This window comes from Sturnus vulgaris, chromosome 10 (genome assembly GCF_052056855.1).
Source record: "Sturnus vulgaris isolate bStuVul1 chromosome 10, bStuVul1.hap1, whole genome shotgun sequence".
Classification (NCBI taxonomy): Eukaryota; Metazoa; Chordata; class Aves; order Passeriformes; family Sturnidae; genus Sturnus; species Sturnus vulgaris.
This window is the reverse complement of record NC_142252.1, coordinates 24,199,587-24,215,529: the sequence shown is the minus strand read 5'-3', so window position 1 is coordinate 24,215,529 and position 15,943 is coordinate 24,199,587. Positions and strand designations below refer to the sequence as shown.

The 15,943-nt window shown below is 54.9% G+C and overlaps 2 protein-coding genes across 2 annotated transcripts in view; one reads left to right on the top strand and one right to left on the bottom strand.

Moving 5' to 3' along the window:
* Positions 1-7,032: 7,032 nt before the first annotated feature.
* On the bottom strand, positions 7,033-11,461 carry SHOX2 (SHOX homeobox 2). Its single transcript, XM_088170502.1, has 5 exons — positions 11,206-11,461; positions 9,970-10,178; positions 7,555-7,612; positions 7,378-7,466; positions 7,033-7,284 (listed from the first exon to the last, which is right to left on the bottom strand). The coding sequence occupies exons 1-5, from the start codon at positions 11,459-11,461 to the stop codon at positions 7,033-7,035; spliced, it is 864 nt and encodes a 287-aa protein (XP_088026628.1).
* Positions 11,462-13,373: 1,912 nt separating this feature from the next.
* Positions 13,374-15,943, top strand: part of RSRC1 (arginine and serine rich coiled-coil 1) — a 108,405-nt gene continuing 105,835 nt past the window's right edge. Inside the window, exons 1-3 of the mRNA XM_088171100.1 lie at positions 13,374-13,440; positions 13,894-13,938; positions 14,377-14,571. Coding sequence (XP_088027226.1) covers positions 14,384-14,571 — 188 coding nt within the window. The 5' untranslated portion in view covers positions 13,374-13,440; positions 13,894-13,938; positions 14,377-14,383. The remainder of the gene's footprint in view (positions 13,441-13,893; positions 13,939-14,376; positions 14,572-15,943) is intronic.

Sequence of the window (15,943 nt, the reverse complement as noted above, 5' to 3'; positions counted from 1 at the left end):
TAGCAGTATTAATGTGCTGCAATTAGTTTTGAAATTCATACAGAATCCTTTACCTGGGTAGGAGAACGTTGTAAAAGGCTTGTGTAATTAAACTGATTACACATGTAAAAATTGTCATCTGCTTAACATTGCAAAGCTCTTTGTCAGCTGCACGGAACAGGGACAAAACCCACCAAGAACAAATGGCAGAACAAAATTCTTGTCACAAAATTCCTGCTGCTGCGGGGGGGGTGCAGGACAGAGCTGCCACTGCTTCCACCAGGTCAGGAACCGGCCTGAAAACCATCAGATCCCATCAGGAAATGCTGCCCTGCACTTCCAGCGTGTGGGAATAACCCAAATCCCACGGCAGGGACTGGACAGGGAGCAGGAGCAGCTGAAAACGAGCAGGGATGCTGTGGCTGGGTCACATCCCTGGGCAGGGCAGGGCAGGGAGGAATCTCTGTCAATTAATGGCTCTTCAAGGAATCAGGGAAATCTAAGCCAGGTATGAGATGACAAAGGATAAAAATGGGACGACAAAGGATAAAAATGGGATGTTGGGAAGGAATTCCTGGCTGGCACAGGGTGCTCAGAGCTGTCCCTGGATCCCTGGCAGTGCCCAAGGTTGGACATTGGGATTTGGAGTCCCTGGGGCAGTGGGAGGTGTCCCTGCCATGGGAACAGGATGGGATGAGCACTGAGATCCTTTCCAAACCAGTCTGGGATGCTGTGATTTGAAATCCATCAAATCCAAGCTAATTCCTTACCCTGTTGCTTCCTTTTCCTTATAGGGTCAGGGCTTCACTCCAGCAGAATTCCTGTCACTGGAAACATCCCTGAATTTCCTGCCCAGGGACAGCAGGAACATTTCCATGTGGTTCCCATTGTCCTGCATTTCACCTCTCCGAGATATTTTGGGGCAATTCTTTATTTACATTTTCTTTAACAAAGAATATGTTTACCTTCTTCCTAAAGACTACCACATGGCCAAACACTTCCAAATCCAAATATTTCCTAAACGAGAATCTGCATAATAATTAAAATGTGTACATTAAGCAGGGGAGTGCTGAAAAAGATGTTCTGAGTGTTCACAGGGATTTTGTGAGGGGATCCGGGCAGGATCTCAGTTTCCAGCAGATTGCCAATCTGGGGAAGTGCAAGCCAAGTTTCCACTGCCTAAATATTTACTCAAAGGACAATGAGAGGGTGGGAAGTGTGTTGTTGTTAATAATAACAGTTTGCACACTGCTGTCTGTGCTGGGGTGCCAAATCCCCTCCTGGATCCTCTGGCACACTGGGAGGAAGAGGGGAGACAACCTGGGCCAGTCCTCATCAGAATTTAGTCACTAAATTAAAATAATGCCCAGGAAAAGTCCTTGTGTCTTCTTCTGGTGGCTTCCAAAATTCAGATGCTTTTTGTAACAGTGTGCAGAGACAGGGCAAGGAAGGGATGGCTTCAAAGAGATGGAGGGAGGGGATGGATGGGATATTTGGGAAGGAATTAAGGAATTATTCCCTGGGAGGGAGGGGATGGATGGGATATTTGGGAAGGAATTGTTCCCTGGGAGGGAGGGGATGGATGGGATGGAATTCCCAGAGCAGCTGTGGCTCCCCAGGCCAGGTTGGACACTGGGTTTGGAGCAGCCTGGGACAGTGGGAGGTGTCCCTGCCATGGCAGGGCTGGCACTGGAAACAGAGGAGCTTTAAAATCCCTTCCAAGCCAAGCTCTTCCATGATTCCACGATTCTGTAACACACAGACAATTCTTATTTTCCAAACACTCTCCCTTGGCTGAGCTGCTCCAGCAGGGGTGACTCCAGCTGGAGTTCTCATCAGGGCTGACTGCTGGGTCCTGCTCTCCTGCAAGGCAAAGAAAACACGGATTTCTGTGGGAGCAGGAATGGTGGCAGTGGCCGCCTGACAGCAGTGATGAAATGTTGTCCCTGTTACAGAGAGTGCAGCTTGTCAGCGTCCCCTGGAGCCCCCGGGGCGGTGTGAGGGAAGGTGACTGCAGCTCTGAAACAGTTGAGTTTCACAGAGAACACAAACTGTGGGGTCAGTGTGACCCAACAGCCACCAAGTCCTGAACAAAATTCCCTTTTCACGGTGATAGGAAAACACTTCATGCAAACCCAGGGAGCCAAAAAGCTCGAGTGACAATTCTGGTGCAGGGGACACATTGAACCGAGCATCCCAAACTCCAGCAGCTGTGTGTGAGCAGCTCCTGACCAGAGTTCAGCAGCTCTGGATGCTTCCTGCCTCGTCCAGAAGATGCAGAAACCAAAGTGGGAGCTCCAAGGAGCTGGCAGAGGGAGGGGGATGTGCAGGAGCCAGGGGGCTGCACGGACCTGGGGATGCCCTAAGGGACCACGGTGTGACCCTAAATGACCCCACACACCTTGGGGATGCCCTAAGGGACCCCAGGTGACCCCAGGTGACCCCACACACCCTGGGGTGCAGCACCACGGTGGGTGTCACCCTGCCACACGTGTGGCGCAGCTGCACTCCTAAAAGCTTTATTAAAGCTGCTCTCCATTCCCTAAATGAGCCTGAGGAAGGTGCTCATAAAGCTCTGGAGCTGTGTTTTATCAACCCCAGCTTTTTACCCTCCGTGTTTCCAGGGTGGCTGTAGCTGCTGAGGTGGCCAAACTGGCCCTTGTTCTTTTCGTGCATTTTTACCTCCTCGTTTTGGAATCCTCTCCCAGAATTTTTCCCCGGGTGATTTTTTTTTACCTGTGTAAAAGGAGGCTGCTGAAAGCACGGGGGTGATTAATGAGCAGCGTGCATTCGTTAGGAAGGAAAACATTGCCAGAACATCTCTCCCTGATCGGAGCAAAGCTTCCCTTCCCTCTGCAGGAAAAGTTGAGGCTCTGGTGAGCACAGAGCCGCGTTGCTGGAGGAGAAGCTGCCCGTGCAGCAGAGCTGGGTGTGGGCACAGCCTGGGGGATGCTCACACGCGTGGATGATCTGGAAAATTCCAGCGGATCCTGCAGGCAGCAGCGCCTGGCACTCCCAGAACCCCAAAATCAGCCTCCCATGGGGAAGGGGAGGGCTCTGTGGGGATCTTGCCTTGTTAAAACCAGGCCCAGGGTTACGAGGCCGAGGGAGAGGATGGGGTTGCTGGCTCTGCTGGCTCTGCCGTCAGGAATTGGGGCCAGCACCGGAATTAGGATCTGGCAAAGCAGCAGAAACTCATCCCAAACCCCACACTGTGCCACCAGAGCAATGAGACTCGGGCTGCCGAAAATTCGGAGGATTTCCTTCACTCACACCGAGTTAATTGCCTAAAGAACACCCGGAGAGAAGGCTGAGTGCTGGTGTAAAGTGTGAGTAGTGACAGCTCCCGTGGCTGGGAACACTCACTGGATCCTCCAGGAAATGCAGGAAAGGTTAAAAATGAGCCCAAACTTTTCCAGAGCTTTGCTGCCCACCTCAGAACCACAGAAGTGATGCAGACTTACTGCTTTTATTCCTTAAACCCAGGCAGGAGGTGACCTTCGAGGTGCCCCTTCACCTGCTGCTACCTCCCAGCGAGGGAAATCAGGCTCAGAAATAGCAAGGGGCTGAGGATTCAAGGGCAAACAGCCACCAAATTGAACAAATATCAATATTTACTGGGCAGGAAAGAGCACGGGGTGTGCTGTTAGCACAACACATCATTTATTCCGCGGCTACCCAGCCACAGCTCCCTGCGAGGGCTGGAGACCACGGAGCCTCGGGTGCTTTTCTGCTGCTGCTCCTCCAAAAGGCAACTTTGAAACCTGGAACGAAGCCGAGCTGGGAGCGAGCAGAGGGTTTGTAGGATTCAGCACGTTTTCACCCAGGTTTACACGCGGGGTTTTTTTCCTCCTTTCTCCTTTCCAGCGTTGTGGAGAACCGAGATCCACGCAGGAATCTGCGGGGTTGGAGATCCCTGCCCTGCTCTCCTCACTCGTGTTGCTGCAGGGAGACAACAAAATGTGGGAATTGCTCCTTCAGGTCCTGCTGGGAGCGGCCCGGGGCTCTGCGAGGACAGAAACGAGTGTTTGCTCCTTCCTCCAGGAATTCTGGCTCCCTTCTCCAAACCCCCTTGTCACGTCTCCGTGTCAGTACCACGAAATTTTTCCTGCGAAAATTTTATCTGCAGGAAGCACAGATCGTGAGCGCTGGCTGGTTTGTGAAATATCCGTAATTAAATTTGGGGAAATTTACGGGGTTTTATAGAGGTTCAGACACTCTAAGAAATAAAATAGAAACAGAAGAGTCCTGGCCAACTTCTGTTGGCCTGTGGACTTATTAGGGATTCCAATCCAAGGAAACCAGGAATGTGAGTATTCCTGTCCAAAAACATCCCGTTAAGACTATTTTATTTTAATCACAGCTGTGCTACAAACCACACAGTTCTCTCACACCATCCCCTCACCTTCCTTGGTAGGGTGAAAACCCAATTTCTCCTGACTTTTTATTACAGCCACCTTGAAGACAGACATGCCAAGAGCTCAGGGAAAGGTTGGAGGTTCCCCTTGCGTCCCCCACGTTTGTGTTACATCCCCCAAAAAACCTGCACGAGGGTTTTGGGCAGCTCCACCTAATCCAGGTGTGCTTTAAGCAGAGCAGGTGGGACGTGACAGGTTTATTTGGAGGAGGGAGGGGGTGTGGGAGGCGATGCTCTCATGCACATATTAATGAACTGCTCTATTCGGGATCAATCGACACCGCCGCTACTTTTATTGACTTTATAATTAGCAGCATCTTACTTTTGCTGGAATAAAGCCGTTTTTTACCTAATGTAAAATCTATCATTTCCAGCCCTTTATTAGCATGGGAACAGCCGAGCTGCTTTGGCTCTGACTGTCCTGATCCTGATCCCGGTCCTTATTTCTGTCCCTATCCCGTGGGGACACCTCGGGCTCTCCCATCGCTGCCCGGGGGAACATTCCCAGTATTTCCCAATATTTCCCAGCATTTCCCAGTATTTCCCAGCCTTTCCCAGCCCTTCCCCGGAGGGGTCTCGGGGATTGTGCATTTCCCCCCCTCCCAGCCCCGTCTATCGCTGGCCCCGGAGCGGCTCCTCCCGCTGAGAATTCCCGGATTTTTTTCCAGATTTTTTTTTTCCGGAGAATCCCGGCGTGGGGGGAGCGCTCGGGGTAGGAGGATCCCGATCTCCCCGGATCCCTCCCTGGAAAAGATTCCGAGCCGTTCCGCTTTCCTCGCTTTTATTACCTGAGGGAACGTGACAGAACTCGTAAAGACACAATTGCTACGGAGCTTCCACACCGGCCGGCTCGGCTGTCCCGGTTCGTGCGGCCGAAACTCGGGAAAAACTCAGAGAAAGTAGGGGAAAAATTAAAAAAAAAAAAAAAATTTAAATAAAACTGCGCGGAGGCGAGCGGCGCTTCCTCGTCGTGCTGAGCGCTATCGGCGTGTCGCGATATCTACGGAGCAGAAAGAAACGTGCGAGCTCTACAGGAGGTGAGAACACGGGAAAAAAAAAAAAAAAAAAGGAAATAAAAGAATATCACCGATGGCTGGACAGCGACAGTCCCGGCACGGAGCTGGCACCGGCCCCCAAACCGTCCCCCCTTCAGTCAATAGGTGGCAAAGTGTCTTAAATTCATTACTTGGCACTTATTGAAATTCGTGACGTCGGAAATGGATTAAAAAAGGTGAAGCAAACCTGAGTGAAACAAAATATATTGTAGTGACAACAATGAGATAACAGCATCTTGCTTTCTTTTTTTTTTTCTTTTTCTTTTTTTTTTCTTTTTAAAATAACTTAAAATACACTAGAAAAAATATGGTCAATATAAATAATTTTGTTTTCATGGAGAACAAATAGATACAAAGCCCGTCCATACCAAAGTTCGCGTAGAAGAGCTTTCCCTCTGTCTTGGCAATAAGCATGAGGGTCAGATGGCAAAATCTGGGATAACAATCACTGACTGCAGGGTACCCCAGGTTAAATAGCTATACGTCTCTCAAATAATAATAATAACAATAATAATAATAACCAAAAAAAAAAAAAAAATCACAAGATTACGTGAATAGATACACCTTTATGAGATAAAATGTAAATGTTTGACAGTCAACTATCAATTCACAAGTTATAGCCAAAATAAACTTTGTTCGTGTGTATCAACATATTTTACATGTACCCAGTACCTCTTATTGGAATTTGCCGTGGTGTCAAGTGGTGGTTGGGAATTAAATACTCTCTTTTTTTTTTTTTTTTTCCCCTTTACTTTTTTTTTTTTTTTTTTTCTCTTTCCATTTACTTTTGCCCTCGGGACAGGAGAGACGCGGCAAAGGGAGGCGAACTCCGCTCTCCTTTTATTTCAGAGGTGGGACAGCAAACGACCAAGAAAGATTTGAGAGTGGCAAAGGCAGCGCTTGATGTGCCTCTCTCTGCCTGCTTCCCTCCAAGATTAAAGGAGAAAGAACCCAGCCACGTTTGTTTGTTTGCTTTTGTGGTTGTCTTGTTTTTGTCGGGTTTTTTTTTTTTTTCTACTAAAGATGAGGGTGAAGTGCAAGTGAATCAAAGGACTCCATCAATGAAATACAAATACATGCAACCCGGAATGCTGCTGGAGGAAGTATCCCGGACAGTTTCCCATTAGAAATTCGCAGAGAAATCATTGTCTTTTATTTTTTTTTTTTCCTTTTTTCTTTTTTTTTCCTGTTCGTCTTCATCTTTCTTTCTTCTTTTTTTTTTTCCTTTTTTTTTTTTTTTTGTCGCTATTCCAGACGTGGTTGTTAAACTCAAGTACCTGATGCAACGTGAAAGGAGGCCCGCCTCTCTTATCAAATTTCTTGTATTAAAGTGAACTTCGCAGAAAAAGGTCAGTTTCAAAACCTGTGAACTTCCCAGCTGCGCGTCCTCTTAATTCCTTAAATAAGTATATATCTCCCGTCCGTTTCTCCTCTCCCTCGTTTCTTTCTTTTTTTTTTTCTTTTTAAACTCATTTCCCCCATTTTTTTTTTTTTTGGCCAAAAAAAAAAAAAAATAAAAGCAAAAAAAATTAAAAAAAATTAAAAAAAAAAAAAAAAAAAGCGAAGCAAGCAGCAGCGCGGTCACAGCCCCAGGGCAGCAGCGTGTTTCTTGGCCTTCAGGCGGAGGTCGGCGATGCTGGAATTCTTGCTGGTGGTCTTGGCGGCGGCTGCTGCGGCCACCACGGAGGCGGCGGAGGCGGACTCGGCCAGGGTGGCCAGTGGTAGCCCAAAGGGGGGAGCTGGGAACATCATGTAGGGGGCGTGGGCCAGGTGAGGGTGCAGGTGATGGTGAGCGTGAGCCACGGCGCTGTCCAGCTGCAGCTGCGCCTGCACCTGCGGGTGACAAGAGGAGGGTGGCCCGTGTCACCCCCTCCACCAAAAAAAAAAAAAAAAAAAAAAAATAAAGCCACCCGGCCACCCACTCACCTGCTGGAAGGGCATCCTCAGAGCACCCACGTTCACGTAAGGAGCCACCCGGCAGGCTTCGAATTGGGTGGCGGCTCCGATGAGCACCCCTGGGGATGGAGAGAGGGGGGGTCAGTACCGGGACCCCCCCCTCCCCCCCGGGACCCCCCGGCAGAGCCGCGCCCCCAGCCCCGATACCTTTGTGCAGTTGGTTCTCCTGCTTCCGACACTTGGCCCGGCGGTTCTGGAACCAAACCTGAGGGCAGGGGGACACGGGGTGGGTCAGGGGGTTCCGAGAAACCCACCCGGAATAATAACACCACCGCCACCACTAATAAAAATAATAACAATAACAATAATTATTATTATTCCAAACACTCCCGACCCCGCACACAAAGACACTCTCCCCCCCTCCCGGGCAGCCCCCGAAAGGCAAAAAGGAAAAGAACCCAAAACCTCCCGAAAATCGCCAAGAGCAGAGTGCAGCCCCAGGGAAATGATTTCCCCAGCCGCGGGCTCCTCTTTCCGCACCAGATTCCCCAAAGGCTGAAATCGCCCTCGATAGCCGCTACTAACGGGCGATAATGGCCTGAGGAGCTCGCGCTCATTAATAAATAAATTAATTAGCTGTATCTTGCAGAAAAACTCAACAGCAACCGGGTTTTCTGACTTTTTCTCTTATTTTCTTTTTTTTTTTTGGAGGATTGTGGGCGGTAGAGGAGAATTACGGTCCTAAAAGCTACAAAGAAGTTCCGAATTTCTCTGCTCGCTGCAGAGTAGCACAGAAGCGGAATAATTATCTCATTATCATAATAATCTCATTTGCTCGCACCGAAGAGGTTGCCCCGTTAGACGAGAAAGTACTTTTAATATTGGAAATGGAATCGTTAAAATAAATTCCCAGCCTGAAGTTCTGCTGGCTTTGGGGAAGGAGAGAGGGAAAAGGGGGAGAGCGGCTCTTGAACCATCCCCGTTTTAACGCAGGGCTCTGCAGCTCATCCCAGCAGCCACATCGGCCAAGGAATCCTTTCCCCGCGGCCAGGAAAAAAAAAAAAAGAAACAAACAACAAAAAAAAGATAAAAATTGTCTTTTTTTTTTTTAGGTCTTACTCGAAGAGACGAATATAAACGGGAATTCCTCCCGCCCTGTCATTTTCTCCAGCCAAGAAAAATCTGCCCAAGAGCCACGTTCGCCCTCAGCCTCCCGCGGAAACAAACGCGCCTTCCGTCATTTACAAATTAGAGCAGATAGCAGGCAAAATATTATTGAAAAGAGGGGTTTTTTTGTTTTTTTTTTTTTTCCGGGAGGATTTCTAGGGAATGGGTTTAATCTATGTAAATCTCCAAAAGTTATTATGCACCCTGCGATTTGGCATCATGGGAGCGCGGATTATGCGCCGCCGCCGCCTCCTTTGTCGAGCACCTCCCTGCTCCATTTTCCACAGCCAACAACTTTTTTGCCTTGGTTTTGTTAAGGTTTGGTGAACAGAAATTAAAAAAAAAAAAAAAAAGATTAAAAAAACCGCGAACAAACACAATTAAAAAACCAACCAACCAAAAACCAACGGAGCAGGCAGAAAAAAACCCAACAAAACCAACAACCAAATAAAAAACAAAAAAGGAGGGGGGGAAGGAAAGAAGGAAAATGAAGACTTTTTAATTTTTTTTTTTTCTTTTCTGATGGTTCAGGCTCTGACAAAAGCTGCTCGTTTTGAGCTTTTTTGGTTCCCCGTGCCGGCTCTGCCTCTGTCCTCACAACCTTCCACGGTGCAGGGAAAGCCCCCAAGGACTGAGCGCATACTTGGGTGCAGATGGTGCCTGCGAGCACAAAGATTGAGGGGGAGTATCTGTTACAGCGATACTTTCCACCAGCTGCAGATGTTCGGGGCCTAAAACTTCTCCATGTGTTCCAACAAATAATGACCATCATTTTCTCTTCTTTTATTTTCAGAACGGAAATACACCGGAGCAGCTACATTTGTTCTCATTTGAGGGATTCCCCTTCCTCCCCGCTCCTCAGCTCATCCCGACAAAACTCGCAGAAAGCAGCCCAGGAACCCGTGCGGAAAAAAAACTTTGGGAGGGTGCAAAGCTCAGGTTAAACCCGGAGAAGCCGCGGCTTCCCGGGAGGGGAGAAAGCTCAAAATATCTCGGGTTTATCCCAGACTTTCAGCGTTTCATAAACCCGAACAAAGCGCCTCGCTGAAATTTTCGTGCCGTTTCAACATTTAAGAACTACGAGGAGAAACGGAGCGAAAAGGCATCTATAGCATTGTTTCACTTGGCGGTTTCTAATTCAGTTTATGGTCGCGACATCCATGTCGGGAATCGGTGCGTCCATGGATGAGGCGGGCACCGGGAGCGGCTGCCGAGGCAGGGATGGAAAAACGGCGGAGCTGAGATAAAACACGGCACGAAGAAGGGACGGGGACACGCGGGGAGACAAATCCCGGGCAGGCAAAACCCAGCGAGGCCGCGGGCACGTTTGCCGGATGAAGTTGGGAGAAGCGGGGAGCTGCCTCCTCTCCCTGACAGAAGGATGGGGCTCGTCCCCATCATCTTCCCGGCTCTTCCCGAGCTCTCCCTTCCCCCGAGCACCGCAGCCCCGGCTACCTGCACCCTGGCCTCGGAGAGCCCCAGCCGCTGGCTCAGCTCCTCCCGCATGAACGCGTCCGGGTAGTGGGTCTCGTCGAAAAGCCTTTCCAGCTCGTTCAGCTGCTCCAGGGTGAAATTCGTCCGGCTCCTCCTCTGCTTGATTTTCGTCTGCCCTTCGTCTTCCATCGCTTTCGCATCCTCCTTGCGCTCCTTCAGCTCTGGGGACACTGGGCACGACACAGCAGTCAGAGCGGCGGCGCCGGGGCCACCGGGGCTACCGGGGGCTCGCCCGGTTCCCTCCGCTCCCGGCGGCCGGGGGGATGCGGGGGGAGCCCCCCGGGGCCACCGGGAGCGGGGCCTGTGCGCCCGGGCCTCGCTAGGCCGCCTCGGCCGCTGCCGTTCCGGGCTCCGCCGCTGCCCCCGGTACCCGCTACGAGGGGAACGGGGCCCGCACCGAGCCCTCCCCTCCGGCCCCGCCGGAGCTCCCGGGGGATGCTCAGCAACAGGTCCCCGGAGCCTCCGCCGAGCCCCTCCGCGCCCCGCGCTCCCCCGGGATTCGTTTCTCCTCGGTCAATTGGCGGCCAGAGACGCGCCCCGGGCCGGAGAGCGGGGCCCGAGCACCGAATCCCCCGGGGCGGCCCGGCCCGGTCCTGCCGCGGCTCCCCCGCGGTACCGATCGCTTTATTCCGGCATCCCCCGTTCGGGGATGCTCCGGACGCTCCGCCGGTCCGAACAAAAGGGCGGCAGCGACCCGCGGGTCCCCGCAGGCACGGGCACGGGCCCGGCCGCTTCCCGCAGCGCCCGAGAGCGCCGGGCGGCCCCGGTAGCGGCCCCCGGTACCGCGCGGAACATCCGCGGGCGGATCCGCTGGAAAGCGCGGGGCTGAGCGGGGGCAGCGCGGCCCGGCCCCACGCGAGTCCCCGCAGCCCGGGGCCGCGGGGGAACGAACGGGGCCCGCGGGGCCGGGCTTTCGTTGGCGGCGCGGCTTCCCGTGGGATGCCGAGCGGGAGGGAACAAGATCGCGTTCTGAGCAAGTTAAATCCGGGTTTAAATATTTTTAATCTAAAAACTTCGAGGCTGGCCGCCGATCTCCCGCGGCTGGGAGAGCCCCGGGCAGCCGCCCATCACTGCCGGGCGCAGCCTCCCCGCAAACCCCCGTCCACCCGCGACCGCGGGCGGTACCGACCCCGACGGGGGAAGGGGAGGAAGGGGAAAGGGAACGGGAGAAGGGGGAGCCCGCGGTGCCGCCGTTACCGTCGCTGAGCTTGGGGGTGGCCGCCTCGGCCGCTCTCTCGGTAGCGGCGTCGGGCTCCCGCGGCGGGGAGCGCCCGGCCGGCCGCGCCGCGGGGCTGCCCGTGTCCTCCCGGCCCGGCTCCGCCGCCGCCCCGCCGGGCTCCCGCGGGCCGCGCAGGGGCCCGCTCTCCAGCACCTCGCGGTAGGTGATGAGCTCCTTCTTCTCCTTGGCTTTGGGATCAAACGACTTGGAGACAAACGCCGTCAGCTCCTCCATGGCTCAGGGGCGCGCTGCCCCGGCTCCCCGGGCGGGCATCCACGGGGCGGGGAGGAGGCGGCGGCGGCGCCCCGGGCCGTGCCGAGCCGGGCCGGGCCGTGCCGCCCGACGTGCAGGGCTCCCGGGGTCTGATAGCGACGCCGCGATTGAAGTGGCACTATTTATACTTTGCAAAGCCGGCCCCTTGTTCCCGGCGAATTACCTCCCCTCGGAGCTCTGAATGGACCCCTTCCTTCCTCCCTTTTCCTTCCTCCCGTCCTCGCCGGTCGCCCGCCCGCCGCGGGGCACTGCGGCCACGGCACCGCCCGCCCGCCGCGCGTTGCGCCCTAATTAATTTAATTAGGCGCGGGACCGTGCGCGAGGTCCCGGGCGAGCGCGGCGCGGAGAGGGGCCGGGGCGGCGGGGGAGTGGCCACCGGGACGCGCGGGGGGGCGGCGGGGGCGCGCAGGCTCCGCGCACCGCCCCGCACCGGTCGGGTCAGCCCCGCAGCCCCGGGCACGGCCAACCGGAGAGGCCCCGGCCCCGCGGGAGCAGCAAAAGTTCCTCCGTGGGCACCCGAATGCCCCGAATAAACGAGGGGATCGATGACAGCGAGGAGCGCGGCCGCGTCGGGAGCGGGCGCGCAGAGTGGCATCAATTAGAGCCAAACACGCCAATATCGCTAATATTGTTTTCCCTTTGGTGTTTTTTTTTTTTTTTTTTTTTTAAATCCCACCACGGAGCACTTTTGTTGACGGAACTCGCCTCTCTCCCACCTTTGCTAAATTGTAATAAATTATTCAGGATTGTTTTAACTCTTGCCTGCGTATCGATTTTTCATTGACCTTTGGGGCGGTGACTTCACATAACGGAGCGTTCATTTACCGGGGCGGGTTCGGTACCGGGGGTGGTATCGCCGTTTATTCAGAGCCGGTGACACGCGAGCCTGTCGCGACAGGCAGCGAGTCCCGGTCCCCCCGCGCCGGGAGCCGCTCCCGCGGGGCATTTCCGATCCCGGGGGTATCGGGCACCGGGGGATTCGGTGTGACCGACCCCGCCGCGGCTGCTGACCGGCTGAGTGACCCTCGCCGGCCCCTCCGCCCTGACATTTCGTTTATCCCCACGCGCGTTTCTCCATTCCCGTGGCGGGGGAGGGCGCGCTCGGGACCCCGCGTTAAACGAACCAAAATCGAATTAAGCGAAGCGATGAAATCGTTCTGTTGTATTTCTGGTCGTTGCCCGGGGGACGCTCCGCTCGGCCCGGCGGGTCCCGGCTCGGTCCGTGCCCACCCGAGCCCGGCGCACTCCGTCCCGCGTGGAGCGCTGCCCTCAGCCCACGGGGGCGGCTCTCGGTGCCGTAAAACGGCGACCCTCCTTTAACTCCTCGGGACGGAACGAAAACCGCTCCGTGCCGCTGTCCCCGCGCGATCCCTGTCACCCGCGGCGGGACACGGGACGGGCGGGACACGGGACGGGCGGGACACGCCGGTGGGTCACCGTGTTGGGCACGGTGCAGACAGCGCTCCGTGGCCTCTGCACCCCCCGTGGGCAGCGGGACCCCGACCCCGAGACCACCCACGCTCCTCTCCTGCCCATCACCCTCGGCTTGTCACGCCCGTGGGTCGCCGCGCTGGGCACGGTGCAGAGAGCGCTCCGTGGGCTCTGCACCCCTCGTGGGCAGCGGGACCCCGACCCCGGGACCACCCACGCTCCTCTGCTGCCGCGCTGGGCACGGTGCAGGGAGAGCTCCGTGGGCTCTGCATCCCCCGTGGGCAGCGGGATCTCGGTCCGCTCCCGGTTCCGGTCCCGGTCCCGGTCCCGGTCCCGGTCCCGGTCCCGGTCCCCGCCCGTCCCGAGTGGGCGCTCTCCGGCGCTCCGCATCGATGGCTCGGCGCTCGATGGCTGTGGCCGCCCGGCCGCGCTCGGCGCTGGATTGGCGCTGCCTGCTCACCGCCCCGGAAGGCGCTGCGCTCGAACCGGGGCCGCGGCGGCTCCGCCAGGTACGGGGGACACAGCGGGGGACACAGAGGGGACACGGGGGGATAGGAGGGACACGGGACACGGGACGCGGCCGCACCGGCCCCCGCAGGGCACGGCAGGAGGGATCGCGGCCGCTGCAGGGCCGGGTGTGCGCGGCCGCAGCCCCGCACGGGGCAGGCCCGGCCGCACCGGGGATTGCCGGGCGGTGCCTGAGGGCTCGGCCTGAGGGGAAGCAGCCCCTGGAGCTGCTCTGGTTGTGCTGGCGGTGAGCGAGCTCCGGGAGCTGCCGGGGCGGTCCCGGTGTCACGGGCCTGGCCTGGGAGCTCCGGTACGGGAATGCTGCTGGCGCAGATGCCGGGAGCAGAACGTGCCCTTCTCCGGGAGGATGTTCCCTTCCATCCTGCAGCTCCCGGCGCTGGCTCCAGGAATGTTTCTGTGTCCTTAATGGTGAATTCTGCTTTGTTCTGCTCCAGGCTCTCCCCGCTGCATCAGGAGGTGCTGCCTCGGTGGCCAAAAGTGTGAGGAAGGGCAAAAGTTTGGATGGAGGAAATGAGCGAGTTTGGACCCGTCTGTGCTGGGAAGAGGAGAAGCAGAGAGGGGATCGGAGCTGGGAAGGGGCTGGAGAATTCCTGAAGGAGCTGGGAAGGGGCTGGAGAATTCCTGAAGGAGCTGGGAAAGGGTTGGAGAATTCCTGAGGGAGCTGGGAAAGGGTTTGGAGAATTCTTGATGGAGATGGAAAAGGGGCTCAGCCTGGAGAAAAGGGGGATCAGGGGGAACTTGTGGCTCTGCACAACTCCCTGACAGGAGGGGACAGCCAGAGGGGTCGGGCTCTGCTCGCAGGGAACAGGAGCAGAGTGAACCACGTATTTTTTATTTTTTATTTTTCTATAACCATAAACCAACACAGCGCAGCCAGCAGAGGTTCTAACAGCTGGGAACGTTTGGGTTTTGTCTAGATCCGAGATGGGCCGGCGCTCCTCGGACACAGAGGAGGAGAGCAGGAGCAGGAGGAAGAAGAAGCACCGGCGACGCTCCTCCTCCAGCAGCTCCTCGGACAGCCGCAGCTACAGCCGCAAAAAATCGGGAAGGAAATCCAGGTCAAGGTCGCGCTCCCGGGATCTCCAGTCTTGGTCCCATTCCTATGAGAAAAGGTGCATTTGTAGGAGTTTTTACAAGTTGGGATCTTTCGTGTTACGGCAGGAAGATGGAAGGGTTGGAATCCCAAGGGTTGGGATTTTATGGCACAGATTGTTCTGAACTTTAAGAGATGTGGAAATGTTTTCAAAATAAAACCCCCAACCCAGCACCGTGACCAGAAATACCCACACCTCCTTCCCCCCACCCCAGGAGAATAAAGCAGGGAATGTGCAGATCCAAAGGAAACTTCTGCTTTAAACCAGAGAAACTCCAGGAGATAAAATAATCTTCCTTTCTTCTCCCAGCAGGAACACCTTTCACTATCCCAGGGTGTTCCAGCTCATCCAGCCTGGCCTTGGACACTTCCAGGGATCCAGGGGCAGCCACAGCTGCTCTGGGAATTCCATCCCAGCCAGGAATTCCTTCCCAGTATCCCATCCATCCCTGCCTTCTGGCAGTGGGAAGCCATTCCCTGTGTCCTGTCCCTCCATCCCTTGTCCCCAGTCCCTCTCTGAGCTCTCCTGGATCCTTCTCCTCTCCAGGTGAACATTCCCAGCTCTCCCAGCCTGGCTCCAGCCCTTGGAGCATTTCTGTGGCTCCATGCTGTTGGCCTCAGTCTGGCTGAATTTATTGGAAAGTGGAGCTGGAAAACATTTCTGGTGCCCTGAAAATCCAGGAGGAAACGCTCCTGCCAAACCTTTCTAGGGTGAGGAGGGACCCCAGGGCTTTATTCCCAACCTTTTGTCCTGTTCCTGCTGGGATCTCCATCCTCCCCAGGGTGCCATGGGCTGTGACCCCAGCCATGAGCAGCTTCAATCCCTAATTCCAGCACAGCCATGGAAAACCAGAGGGGATTGGGGGCTGGATGGACACCAGGACACTCAAACTGAATCCAGCAAAGATCCAAGGCCCTGCTTTTGGGATCTTGGCTTTGTCCTTGGGGCAGGGCATTTGCTCCTGGCAGTTCAGGCTGTGTTCCCTGACCCTCAGGAATCAAAGGCAGCAGTTTGTGGAATTCCTGTCCCTCATCCAGCAGGAACATCACATTCCCTGTGATGTTCTTCAGCACTTAAGCTCTGCATCCTTTGCAGCATTCCAGCTCCTGCAGCCCCTTTCCCTCAGGCTGGAATAATCACTGAGCACATCCTCAATTCCAGCAGGCTTTCTGTGGTGTTGTATTTTAATATTAATCACAACATAAAGGCCAAAAATAGGGAGGGTTGTAATTGTTAATTAGTTAACTACGGGGGAGATGGAAAGGAAATGTTAAGATTTGGATTTTGGGTTAAATATCTTTTCTTTCATCTTTCTCCTTGGTGTAGAAGAATTTATTTCTTTGAATAAACAAAAGTGGGAAGGAAGGGAAAAGGAAAAGACCCTTTTGAT

Bases quoted from the DNA above. Each gene is read 5' to 3' on its own strand.
- SHOX2 (XM_088170502.1), bottom strand. From the start codon at position 11,461: ATGGAGGAGCTGACGGCGTTTGTCTCCAAGTCGTTTGATCCCAAAGCC. The intron at 10,179-11,205 runs GTAACGGCGGCA...TGTCGTGCCCAG, and splicing joins CACCCCCAAGCTCAGCGACG to TGTCCCCAGAGCTGAAGGAG. The intron at 7,285-7,377 runs GTGAGTGGGTGG...TGTCACCCGCAG, and splicing joins TGAGGATGCCCTTCCAGCAG to GTGCAGGCGCAGCTGCAGCT.